This window comes from Clupea harengus, chromosome 16 (genome assembly GCF_900700415.2).
Source record: "Clupea harengus chromosome 16, Ch_v2.0.2, whole genome shotgun sequence".
Taxonomy (NCBI): domain Eukaryota; kingdom Metazoa; phylum Chordata; class Actinopteri; order Clupeiformes; family Clupeidae; genus Clupea; species Clupea harengus.
The window spans coordinates 6,563,262-6,575,761 of record NC_045167.1 but is presented as its reverse complement, the minus strand read 5'-3'; the positions used below and the strand labels follow the sequence as shown (position 1 = coordinate 6,575,761).

The 12,500-nt window shown below is 42.6% G+C and overlaps 2 protein-coding genes across 4 annotated transcripts in view; one reads left to right on the top strand and one right to left on the bottom strand.

Moving 5' to 3' along the window:
• itih5 (inter-alpha-trypsin inhibitor heavy chain 5) overlaps positions 1 to 3,856 on the bottom strand; it is a 21,791-nt gene extending 17,935 nt beyond the window's left edge. For both annotated transcript variants that reach the window (XM_012825410.3, XM_012825411.3), the window contains exons 1-4: positions 3,545 to 3,856; positions 3,169 to 3,213; positions 2,262 to 2,425; positions 438 to 557 (exon numbers count right to left, since the gene is read on the bottom strand). In XM_012825410.3, the coding sequence (XP_012680864.2) occupies positions 438 to 557; positions 2,262 to 2,425; positions 3,169 to 3,213; positions 3,545 to 3,667 (452 nt within the window). In that variant the 5' untranslated portion in view covers positions 3,668 to 3,856. The remainder of the gene's footprint in view (positions 1 to 437; positions 558 to 2,261; positions 2,426 to 3,168; positions 3,214 to 3,544) is intronic.
• Positions 3,857 to 10,280: 6,424 nt separating this feature from the next.
• Positions 10,281 to 12,500, top strand: part of itih2 (inter-alpha-trypsin inhibitor heavy chain 2) — a 14,912-nt gene continuing 12,692 nt past the window's right edge. The window contains exons 1-5 of one of the 2 annotated variants that reach the window (XM_031582281.2): positions 10,281 to 10,481; positions 10,776 to 10,829; positions 11,469 to 11,507; positions 12,228 to 12,330; positions 12,479 to 12,500. The exon at positions 12,479 to 12,500 is cut by the window's right edge and continues 48 nt beyond it. In XM_031582281.2, coding sequence (XP_031438141.1) covers positions 10,386 to 10,481; positions 10,776 to 10,829; positions 11,469 to 11,507; positions 12,228 to 12,330; positions 12,479 to 12,500 — 314 coding nt within the window. In that variant the 5' untranslated portion in view covers positions 10,281 to 10,385. Of the gene's footprint in view, positions 10,482 to 10,775; positions 10,830 to 11,468; positions 11,508 to 12,227; positions 12,401 to 12,478 lie in introns of both variants that reach the window. The other variant, XM_012825400.3, reaches the window with a different exon arrangement.

Here is a 12,500-nt window from a genome sequence, read left to right as displayed (position 1 = left end):
AGCATACAGTGGGCAGTTTGACCAGCACACATCTGGAAACAGCAATTGGTTCTGAGGTTTGGGGTGAGTCTGGATGTCAGTCTGGATTCACAGCCAAAGCTCATTACCCAGCTGACCTGGTCTAATAGCTGTGATTGAAACACCATGCCGGTGCAGCGAGAGGGAACCTTTTGCTCATGTGCTGCACATTAGATTCATGCCTCGAGTCGTACAACGCCAAAGCCGTAAAATAGTATATGGAAAATGACATCTAACTGACACCATCATCCCAGTAGTATGCAGCCTTGCTGTGTGACCCCTCGGAAACCTAGCACATATATGTTAAAATACGTATTATGTTTTAAATACACTGTGCATTCAGACATACGTACGTGTTGGTTTACATGGCTGTGTGGGGCTATGTTTACGTGTTATGAACAGGAAGTATGCGGTCTCACCTCTGGTTGTTGGAGTCTTTGTTCTTGGGCTTGTCTGTAGGGCTCTCTCCTTCTCGCTCCCCCTTGGCCTTCTTCTCCCTGGGCTTGATCTGGCTGGGGAACACACGGCCTCCGATGATCCTGCCCAGGGGGTAGAGAGGGGCGTTACAGTGGGGCAGGGGGAGGCTGTTGAGTCCATGGGGGTCTCTAGGGTGTGTGTGTGTGTGTGTGTGTGCGCTTCTACCACAATGCTGCAACCATGCACACCAGCAATGCTCACATATACACACATTCACACAAATGAACACACACTCACACAAGAAGTGCACGCATATTCGAATAAAGACACACACACACACACACACACTCTGAGGTAGGGGAACTGGCCCTCAGAGAAACTCAGCGGGGCCCACAGAGACAGACACACTGCAGTGGAAGGATGTTTCCATTCAACAGGGCTACTGCTTACTGCACTGAGAAAGCAGACATCTTGTTTACTTTAGTGGGTCATAATTATAACCATAAGCTGATCATTTCCCTTAATATTTACATTTATGTAGCAGGCAGGCTCATCCACAGTCCCTTACATCACAGATTAGTTATGCATTTTATGTCTCTGAGAACCAAATGTATGTCATTAATGTTGCTAGCATTTATATTTACATTCAGTCATTTAATAGGGGTGTCTGGGTATCAAACCCATGCCCTTGTTGTCATTAGCACCATCCTCTGCCAATTTAGCTGACATGCTTATCCAAAGTGACTGACATCACAGACGAGGTATGCATTTTACTTATTTTACTGGCAAGCACAGTATATCCCTTGAACTCAATCCATACACTTAGCATTGCTAACATTTGCTCAACCTGGTGGATTACAGAGCTGCTAACACCATGATCTGTCAATTTAGCTCCTGTAGGCCAACAGGTAGAGTAAGGTGCTCACATCACCATGGTCACGGGTTTGATACCCCGGGGATCACAAACACTGATGAAAATGTCCATCTGTACTGTGTGTAGCACTGGATAATAGCATATGCTAAATGCCCATCTATACTGTGTGTAGCACTGGATAATAGCATGTGCTAAATGAATAAATGGACATACACTGCTCAACTGTCAGCTCTGGCACAGGCCTGTCCTGCTTACTATCGGAATATAAATGCAGGTATCCAGGCGGAAGAGCATCTACACACACACACACACACACACACACACACACATAGAGAGAGAGACATACACAGCTGTCTGCTTTCAAGCACTGGGCAACCTTCCAATTAAGTCAAACTCACAGGCCTCAAAGGCCAACTCAACACCACCAGAGATTATTCCCCTGTCAAACCAAGAGGGTCTTTAATCAGTTATCGAGGGAAAAACAACTTATTCTCTCTCTCTCACACACACACACACACACACACACAGAGAGAGAGAGAGAGAGACAGAGGTCTTTCAAGACTGTAATTGCATACCACTCATCTACTAACACGTTAACAGCTTCAGTGAGTGCAACTACGGCCATTCATGTCTGTGATCTTCCAGTGAACCTCTAATAACATACTGAGACAGGCAGGGGTGTAACACAGGGGGGTGGGGGGTTGGGGGGTCTAACGGGACCCCTAAACCTACAGAGGGCCCTGCGTTGGACAGGACAAGGAGTACAAAAATGTATAGAAAAAAATGACACTGACTGTTAAAGAACATTATCAGATTAAGCACAACAGATCAAATCATTGATAGATAGATAGATTAGACAAACATAAGACAGACAGATAGATAGATAGATAGATAGATAGATAGATAGATAGATAGATAGATGAATAGTGTGGTTGTATTATTGGATGCTCACATGGTGAAGTTGGACACATAGGCGGCCGCGGGGATCTGGAATTGAAACGTCCCCTCCGCAGCAGAAGCGTGGCGGTTGAACATTCTGCAGTACACGGCCGTGAACGCGTACCGGGAGATGATTGTGGTCTTTACTGTCAGTTCCGTCATATGCGGCTTGGTCTCCTACCCGACAAAAGAAAGGAAAATGATCACTTACCTACACAACACGCACCTTAAATAAATACCAATTTATTAATTAAACAGTTAAACACTATAACATAGGCTAAACATCATTGTAGGTTATATATTACTATCTTCTGATAGTCTTGCTGTCTAACTTACATCCGAAATGCTGTAATCCTCTTCATATTAAAGGCCACTGAAGTAAACCAGTTTACGGAAAGATATACGTTTAACTGTTATAAAAGCTCCATGTTGTAGTTCTGAGTGTAAAATTATATAACCACACAATTTAAATGATAGTTATGAAAATTATTACGTCTTTCCCAGTCTTGAGAATATAATAAAATACAAAAATGTACAAATGACTTAAACTCAATTGTCGAAACAATTACTGAATGCTCTCCAAATCTATCACAGCACCAGGCAAAATATTTGTATGGTGATGCTTGTTGGCAGGTCCTGTTCTAACAATGAGTTCCAAGAGAGTGCAAGCGAGTTCCTTCACAATCCTTTCGACCCTGATTGTGTCATCCCCGGACCCTGCCAGGATTATTGTTCCGATGGCCTGTGCGGAGGCACACCCCGGTACCGACCCAGTTCTTAAGAATGTTTTAAAGACCTGCTCACAGTGGTTTGAACGTTTTCTTACATGCTACCGTTAAATCATAAAACACATGGAGTTTATTTCAGATGATTGTGTTCTTGTGCGCACAGGATAGTCAGGTGTGTCCGCTGTAGCCTACCTTTGACAGCACGGCCTTCACCTGCCGACGCTCCCTGCGTGGCGCCTGCAAAAGAGGCGCAAATATCTGAGCTGTCATCACTGCTTTCCCGCACCAACGTAACCAATGAATAACAATCGTGTTTAATACAGATAATAACTCCTCCAGCATGTCGTCTAAGATTTCCCCACTTTCCATAAACATCTCGATCGATCTTATTCGTTCTTTTCAGGGTCGTAATTGGTGATAAGTCTATCTTATATAATTGTTATGTCTAACATTGTTATGTTTATTTTCGTTTAATTTGATGTTATTTTCTCCCAAGGTGTACGTGTATTCCAGTCATAACAGTCCAACTTTTTTTTTAAAAGTGAAGAGAAAAGAAGAGCATACTCACAGCATTCAAATCTAAATCCAGATCACTGAAAATGTCATCCTCGAATTTAGGTTCGTCCTGCAGCGCAAATCCAAACGGGCTACAGCACAAGACCAGGGCGCACAAGAAAACCCGAGTCTCCATAACAGCGATGTCTGGAGCGGGGCTTCTCAACTTCGTCCCCACTGTTTACACTGCATCTATGGGCTAGGGAGGTCCGGGTATTGGGTCCAGGGACGAAGAGCAAGACGTTTCCAACGGAACGCCCACCTGCGTCTTGGAGAGGCAAGGCGAGGCCAGCTCCCCAATTGCTTTCTGGGTGTTATTCCAGTGACAAACACACACACTCTCACATACACAATCCCCCCTCTCTCCCCCTCTCTCTCTTTAACACACACACACACACACACACAGAGAGAGAGAGAGGGAGAGAGACTGCAATTGCGGTCTTCACATTCCACAGGTGATCAAAACATAGCTGTTTGTTAATTCAATTCCATATCGACCTCACTTTCGCAAACCCATATTAAACTATTAAAGTTTTGTTAATTGTGTCCTTATTTAAAATGTCACCACAAGGAAAGGGTGAAGAATAGTTTGTTCACACAAAAACTAAGCTAAGCTATCCTCGATACCGAGGATGTACAAGTGTTTCAGGAAAGTATGCAATGTTCTACCGCCAGGAACATTGCGCTCAACACCGTACCTCCCTGGGTTCGAGAAGTGCCCTTCACATTTCATTAATTTAACGCGAACGCGAAAGGCCGAAATATACCTTGCGCCTTGTACTTTGCGCCCCCGTGTGGCCGTTATACTGGCAAGACGGTGTGTCTACTGTAACCTACGACCATTTGACAGCTCATAAGTGTCAGTTGTGGAACTGTGGATGTGGAATTGTGGGATGTACAAAATCACCTTTAACCTTTTATTATCACTGTTGCAAAATGAAAGTACATTTACTTCAGATTGTATTCCGTATGTGTAGCCCTTTGTGATATAGAATTGATTCACTTACATTCAAATGGCTGATGTTAATGCCATTAACTGCTTGATGAGAACTGGCGTTATTATAGTTTTGACATTTTTTTTCAATGGTTTTTATTTTCATTTAGTCTTTCAGTTTTTTTTTTTATTTCAGTTTAGTTTTTGTTAGTTTTACAACTGCATGAGTAGTTATATTTTATTTTCAGGAATTGACTAGTTGTAGTTTAGTGTTTCTATAGTTCTAGTTTTTCAGCTATTATGAAGAAAGGTTTGATTTATAGAAGCTGAAAAGGGTAGGATGAAAGAATGCATGACATCAAATACGATTTAATTCATTCATCCATGGTCCTTTTCATTAGACCAGTGTGTCTCACGAAGACAAATAGAAAAAGGCAAAGTGGTAACTACAGTGCAAATCACAAAAAATTTTACCGGCAATTCTATTTTGTTTTAGTTTTTGTGGCATTGTTCATTGTAACTTTAATTTAGTATTTGTGTTTTTGAAAACTGTCATTTTTATCTTTATTTCAGTTAACAAAATAATTTTTTAACTGCTAGTTTTTGTTTTAATTTTGTTAACCATAATTCAACTAAATTGTGAGTGGAAAGAGCTAAGTTGCCTTAGTAGCATATACAGACGTGGACAAAATTGTTGGTACCCTTCCGTTAAAGAAAGAAAAACCCACAATGGTCACTGAAATAACTTGAAACTGACTAGCTCCAGTTTTGTCTCATCTGTCCAAAGGACATTCTCCCAGAAGCCCTGTGGCTTGTCAATATGCATTTTGGCAAATTCCAGTCTCGCTTTTATATGATTTGCTTTCAACCAACAGTGGTGTCCTCCTCGTTCTACTTTGGCTCAAACAGCGACGTATGGTGCGATCTGACACTGATGTACCTTGACCTTGGAGTTCACCTCTAATTTCGTTGGAAGTTGTTCTGGGCTCTTTGGTTACCATTCGTATTATCCGTCTCTTCAATTTGTCATCAATTTTCCTTTATTCTGTTGAACCACAATTAAAAAGCAATGTCTGATTTTCATTAGTTAACTTAAAGTAAATTTTTATTTATTATTACTTTTGTCAGTTTCAAGTTATTTCAGTGACCATTGTGGCTTTTTCTTCCTTTAGCGGAAGGGTACCAACAATTTTGGCCACGTCTGTATGTAACTAGAATATGCATTTCCTGAAGGAAATACCAGTGCATGAAATGCAAAAGTTAAGAAAGGAAGAAGAAAAGAAAGAAGAGTGAAAGAAGGAAAGAAGAAAAGAAAGAAGAGTAAAAGAAGGAAAGAAGAGTGGAAGAAGGAAAGAAAAGTGAAAGAATGAAAGAAGAAAAGAAAGAAGAGTGGAAGAAGGAGAGAAGAAAAGAAAGAAGAGTGAAGAAAGGAAAGAACAGTGGAAGAAGGTGTCACGATCTGAGCCGGATCCATGTTTTCTATGTCATGTGCTCTCTCCCTCCCCGCTTCAGGTTTGCCATGCCCTTAACTCACTGACACTTCCAGGTGCCTGGTCTAACACACCTGTGGCTAATTGGACCTCGGCTCTTCCCTGTGCCTGGCCTAACACTCCTGTTGCTAATGAAGCCTCGTTGCTTCCCTGTGCACACACCTGTGTCTAATAGGACCTCATCAGTGCCTGTGGTAAACTGCGCTCTGAAGAACATTCAGTGCTGGATTATCTCTTCGCTTTCCTGGACACCTCTCTTGCCACGTCTTCCTGTTGCATTCCTCCTGCCTGCCTGTCTGTTTTGCCTGGATTCCTTTGGATTTTGGATTTAACCCTTTGTGGTTTTTTATTGGACTGTGTATCTAGCCCTGGCCTGGCCTGTGAGTTTTTATGTTTCTGTCTTATGCTGCCTGCCATGCCTCATTGAGATCCCCATGTTTTGTATCTTCTGAGCTTTGCTGTATTTTCTGTTGGATCTCCTGCCTCTGTTTTTTCAAAGACATTCATACTGCTGAAAGATTTATTAAAATACTCCTTTTGAAGATACTTTGTTGCCTTTTGTCTGCTTTTGGTTCCAAACCTGTTTTACTCTGCTTCAGCCGCCGTGACAGAAGGAAAGAAGAAAGGAAAGAAGAAAAGAAAGAAGAGTGGAAGAAGGAAAGAAGAGTGGAAGAAAGAAAGAAGATAGGAAAGAAGAGTGAACAAGAGTGACTCCTTTATAAAGACAGTAAAGAGAGAGTGAAGAGGGAAAATATTGAAAGAAGGAGAGAAAATGGAGTGAAGCAGAGAGATGGAGTGTGATAGAAAGTAGAGTGAGAGGGATGGAGAGAAAGTTGGAGAGAAAAAAAAGAGTATGGAAGGTGTCTCTTGATATTCCTAGTTATACAGTTGAAGGGAGAGAGACAGAGAGAAGAGGAGCCTTGTAACCTTGGCGCAGGTGTCAGTGAAGCACAGGTGCAAGCCAGTTTAATGACCCTATTATGATGTCATAATGGCCCAATGTAAGTCTATGGGAAAATTTGTATTAGTTTTTCTTTAATATCTTAAAAAGTGCAGCGCAGAAGTCGGTAACAAGAACTAGAAAATGCATTTCCTGAAGGAAATACCAGTGCATGAAATGCAAAAGTTAAGAAAGGAAGAAGGAAAAAAAAGAAGAGTAAAAGAAGGAAAGAAGAAAGGAAAGAAGAGTGAAAGAAGGAAAGAAGAAAGGAAAGAAAAGTGGAAGAAGGAAAAAGAAAAGAAAGAAGGAAAGAAGAAAGGAAAGAAGAGTGGAAGAAGGAAAGAGTGGAAGAAGGAAAGAAGAAAAGAAAAGAGTGAAGGAAGGAAAGAAGAAAGGAAAGAAGAGCAAAATAAGGAAGGAAGAGTGGAAGAAGGAAAGAAGAAAGGAAAGAAGAGTGGAAGAAGGAAAGAAGAGTGAAGAAAGAAAAGAGTGGAAGAAGGAAAGAAGAGTGGAGGAAGGAAAGAAGAAAGGAAAGAAGAGTGGAAGAAGGAAAGAATAAAGGAAAGAAGAGTGAACAAGAGCGGCTCTAGATAAAGACAGTAAAGCGAGAGTGAAGAGAGAAAATATTGAAAGAAGGAGAGACAAATGGAGTGAAGCAGAGAGATAGAGTGTGAGAGAAAGTAGACAGAGAGATGAAGAGAAAGTAGAGTATGGAAGATGTCTCTTGATATTCCTAGTTATACAGTTGAATGGAGAGGGACAGAGAGAAGAGGAGCCTTGGAACCTTGGCGCAGGTGTCAGTGAAGCACAGGTGCAAGCCAGTTTAATGACCCTATTATGATGTCATGGCCCAATGTAAGTCTATGGGAAAATTTGTATTAGTTTTTCTTTAATATCTTAAAAAGTAAAAAGTTTAGAAAAATGAAAAATACAAAGGTGTCCTGTATAAGACCTATGAGACAAAGTTTGAACAAAGTTTCTACGTTAAGCGGTTCGAGCTGAATTAAGCGCAGAAAAGGGAAGGAATAACAATACAGGGCATTTCATGCACTGTAATAATAATAATAAGAAAAAGTATAAGAAGCCTAGGAATAACAATACAGGGCATTTCATGCACTGTAATAATAATAATAAGAAAAAGTATAAGAAGCCTAGGAATAACAATACAGGGCATTTCATGCACTGTAATTACAAGTTATGGTGATGAGGAACAATGGTGGCGCAGCCATCAGCATTTGCAGGTAAAGCTCCTACTTAGAGGTTAGAGGTTAGAAACAGAATATCAGAACATTTATCACACACACACACACTAAAATAAATACATAAACAACCCTGAAGAGAGCATGAACTTATATACCTCCAGGGATCTGACAGGAACCTGGACTCATGAACCTAGAGGGTTTTGCAGGGTCGCTGCCACCTGACTGGCAGTCATTTGACCGTAGCTCATTGCTATTGGCTGGCATGATCTCATTGTGATTGGTTGGCATGACCTTATAAACCCATCCACCCGTATCGAGTACCAGACCTCTCAACACTGGTCTGTTCTTAGACACCTTTACACCGGAAAGCCAAAACGCTGACCTTTGAAATTCTGATTGAAAAACAGGGCTGAGAGTAGCCAGTGATAGAAGGAGAGGGGTCATCATCACACACACACACACACACCCTCACACTCACTCACACATACTGGAGCTGTGTAAACACACCTTTCTCTCTGTCGACGCACTCACACACCCACACACACACCGTCACACACACACACACACACACCCTCACACTCACTCACACATACTGGAGCTATGTAAACACACTGTTTTTGCCACTCTCTCACGCACTCACTCACATACATGTGCACACATACGCACAGACACATACTGACACTCAAGTGTGTGAGCACATAGAATAGAATAGAATAGAATAGAAAAGCCTTTATTGTCATTGTATTCGCATACAATGAAATTTGGAGTGCTGCTCCTCTTAGTGCGACGAGGGACAACATATAACACAACAACAACATATAACACAACAATATTACAACTATCTAAAAACAGTACGAATAGCTTAAAAATATATATATATTAAGAGTTCAACAAAGTGCGGTGGTATAGATTAAAGTACTTCCCTGAGGAACAATAAATACAGCAACAGTACTTCCCTGAGATGCTTCACAATAAATACAGTTACAGTTTTGTTTATACACATGTGTAAGGTGACTGAGATGGCATATGTGACTTGCAGTCAATAAAGTGATATTAATAAAGTGTATTAATATTGCACGATAAATTTCTATGTTTAGTGCATTTCTGTATTTAGTGTTCAGCTGGCCGTTGGGAAAAAACTGTTCTTAAGACGCGTGGTCCTTGCTAGAGGACCTGTACCGTCTGCCTGAGAGCAGGAGAGTAAACAGTAAACAGGTGGGAGGAGTCTTTCAAGATGTTATTGGCCCTGCCAAGGTAGCGGGAGATGGCAATGGATTCCAGGGAGGGTGGTGAGCAGCCAGTGATTTTTTGGGCTGTGTTGATGACCCTTTGGAGGGCTCTCTTGTCTGCCGCAGTGCAACCGGAGTACCACGCCGAGATGCAGTAGGTCAGTACACTTTCGATAGTGGTGCGGTAGAAGGCCACCATCAGATTACACTCTAGATTGTTTTTCCTGAGTACTCTCAGGAAGTGTAGACGCTGGTGTGCCTTTTTGTCATAGTTTTTGTGGTGTTGATCCGGCCCACCGGCTCCTCAGAATGTTGCAAAGAGTTCCATTGATTAGAATGGGTTCATCCATTCATTCATTCATTCATCCATTCATTAATTCATTCATTCATTCGCAAACCCAAATCCTCAGCAGGTTTGGACCACTAAGGGGTATGAGCGAGAATAAAATAAGTAGTGATGCTCAGAGCCAGTTGTAACATTCACTAACACACACACACACACACACACACACACACACAATCGATTACCACCGTGAGGCAAGTTTCAAAGGTTCCTTCTTGTAATTCTGGAGCCAAGTTTCAAAGGTTCCTTCTTGTCATTTTGGGTCAAACAGAGCACGGCAAATATTGACCGGAGCCAAAAGTCCCTACAGCTAGATACTGAGCAACAGCTTTTGAACCTTATGTGCAGCTAGACTAGGGGTGACCTGCACTCTTTCTCTCCCTCTCTCTCTCTCTCTCTCTCTCTCACACTCTCTCTCTCTCTCTCTCTCTCTCTACCCCCCTCTCTCTCACACACACACTCTAGCCCCCCCTCTCTCTCTCACACACACACACACACACACACACACACACACACACACACACACACATTCTACCCACCTCTCTCTGTCTCTCGCTTTCTCACACACACACACACACACACACACACACACACACACATACACACACTCTATCCCCCTCTCTCTCTCTCTCTCTCTTGCTATCCCACTGTCCCTGTTCCTCTGTGAGTAGAGTTGTTCCTCGTTCTGGCTGGTTGGAACACTGCCGGCTGTCGCCATGAAGATCCAGCTCCTTCTCCTCTTCAGCAGCCTGCTGATTTACCAAACACACACCTTTGAGTTTGTGATTGACGGCGAGTGGGACAGCGAGCCGGTGAGTGTGTGTGTTTGTGTGTGTGTGTGATCTTTTTTATCACCCTTCACCCTTGTCTCTCTATGCCTTTTTAGTTTTCCTTGATGAATTGTTATGTAAGGTGTGTGTTTGTGGATAGACTGTTAAGTGGATGTTGGGTGTGTGTGTGTGTGTGTGTGTGCGTGGTGTGTGCATATGTGTGTACGTGTGTATAAGTATGTGTGTGTGTGTGTGTGTGCATGTGTGAAGTTTTATTTGAAGTGTTTTGTGTAAAAAGAGGTGTTTTCGACCATGCCTGATCTGTTTCTCTAACAGTCAGATGATGATTCAGAATCGTCGAAGGAATTGCCGTCACATTTCAGAAGACGGGTAAGTCTCTCACCATCAGTCACGCCAATCATTCTTGTTCCATCGCTCTGAGCCACGTTGCTTTTGTTGTAGGGACAAAGATATGTACTGACTAAAGTAGGCTACTGACGAGTATGTTGTGTGCGGGGGGGGGGGGGATTGATCTGAACCCTTACTGCCTCCGAAACCTTTACTGCCTCAGAAATGTTTTTACCACGTTCCACCAGTTCTTGCACACGTGATGATGTTTGTCACTGACTAAAATGGCAAGGCAAAGCAAAGCCAGACAGTTAGCAGTCAATACCCGTTTAAAAGCTTAATGATTTTCATAGAGTGCTTTCCACATGAGGAACCTTTTGTCTGTGAAAGCTTCTCATAGGCGAATAAGGTCTTTTACAGGGAAAACAGCCAAGAGCCAAAGAAGTCAAAAAGTTTTAGTCCTGTTTTGTGTGTGTGTGTGTGTGTGTGTGTGTGTGTGTGTGTGTGTGTGTGTGTGTGTGTGTGTGCTGGGAGGGTCTGCTTTCTATGTACTGGATTTGAGTCTGACTGGAGGAATTATCTCCTAATTTCAAACATCTCTCTGTGTATGTGTGTGTGTCTGTTGTTTTGTATTTCTCTCTCTCTCTCTGTGTGTGTGTGTGTGTGTGTGTGTGTTTTCAGAGGGCCATGCTGGTCAGTGAGGAGGAGGATGAGTTCGAGGTGAGTCACGGCTCTCAGGCCCTCATCCACTGTGTCTCTGTGACCCAGTTAGCAGCCGCGGTCTTATCGCCTGATCGCTGATCGATGCCTGTGTTTGGACTTCTCTGACTGGTCGGTTATTGACGTGTTTAGAGTCCAGCCGGAGGCCGTTTATCCGCCTCTCTGGTTCCCAGTACAATAGCACTCAGATATGGGAAAAATGGACAACTATATTTAGAATTAATGTGATTGTCGATGTGGAGTGTATGTGTGTGTGTGTGGTTGTTTGTGTGCGTGTGTGTGTGTATGTGTAATAGTCATGGATGCATGGTGGTATATGGGGTTAGTCTGGTGTCTGAGGGTATATGTGTGTGTGTGTGTGTGTGTGTGTGTGTGTGGATTTTTATGTGGGTGGATGATTGGGGGTGTGTGTTTCAGGGTCACCTGTGTGACTGTGTGTGTGTTTGTGTGTATTTATGTGTGTGTGTGTGTGTGTGTGTTTGTGTGTATGTACTGTATGAGTGTGTGAGTAAATGTGTGTGTGTTAGAATCTTGTTCAAGTGTGTTGAATCTTGCACACGTGCGTGTTTTTTGCTTGTGTGTGTGTGTGTGTGTGTGTGTGTGTGTCTGCGTTTGTGTGGGTCTGTGTGTGTCTGATACTTCTATGCATGTTTTAATAATCTACACATATTCATGCATTTCATGACCATCTGTGTGTGTGTGTTTGTGTATGTTATCCAGGCCATTAGAGGAAATGACATCACAGTTAAGAGCTATAAAGTGGAGAGTCGCATCACTTCCCGTTTCGCCCATACCACAGTCAAGAGCTCTGTGGTCAACTCAGGCTCTACACCACAGAGCATTGGCTTCAATGTCCAGATCCCTAAACGAGCCTTCATCACCAACTTTACCATGTAAGATCAAACACACACACACACACACACACACACACACACACACACACACACACACACACACACACACACACACAGGCACTACAGCCCAGAGCATTGG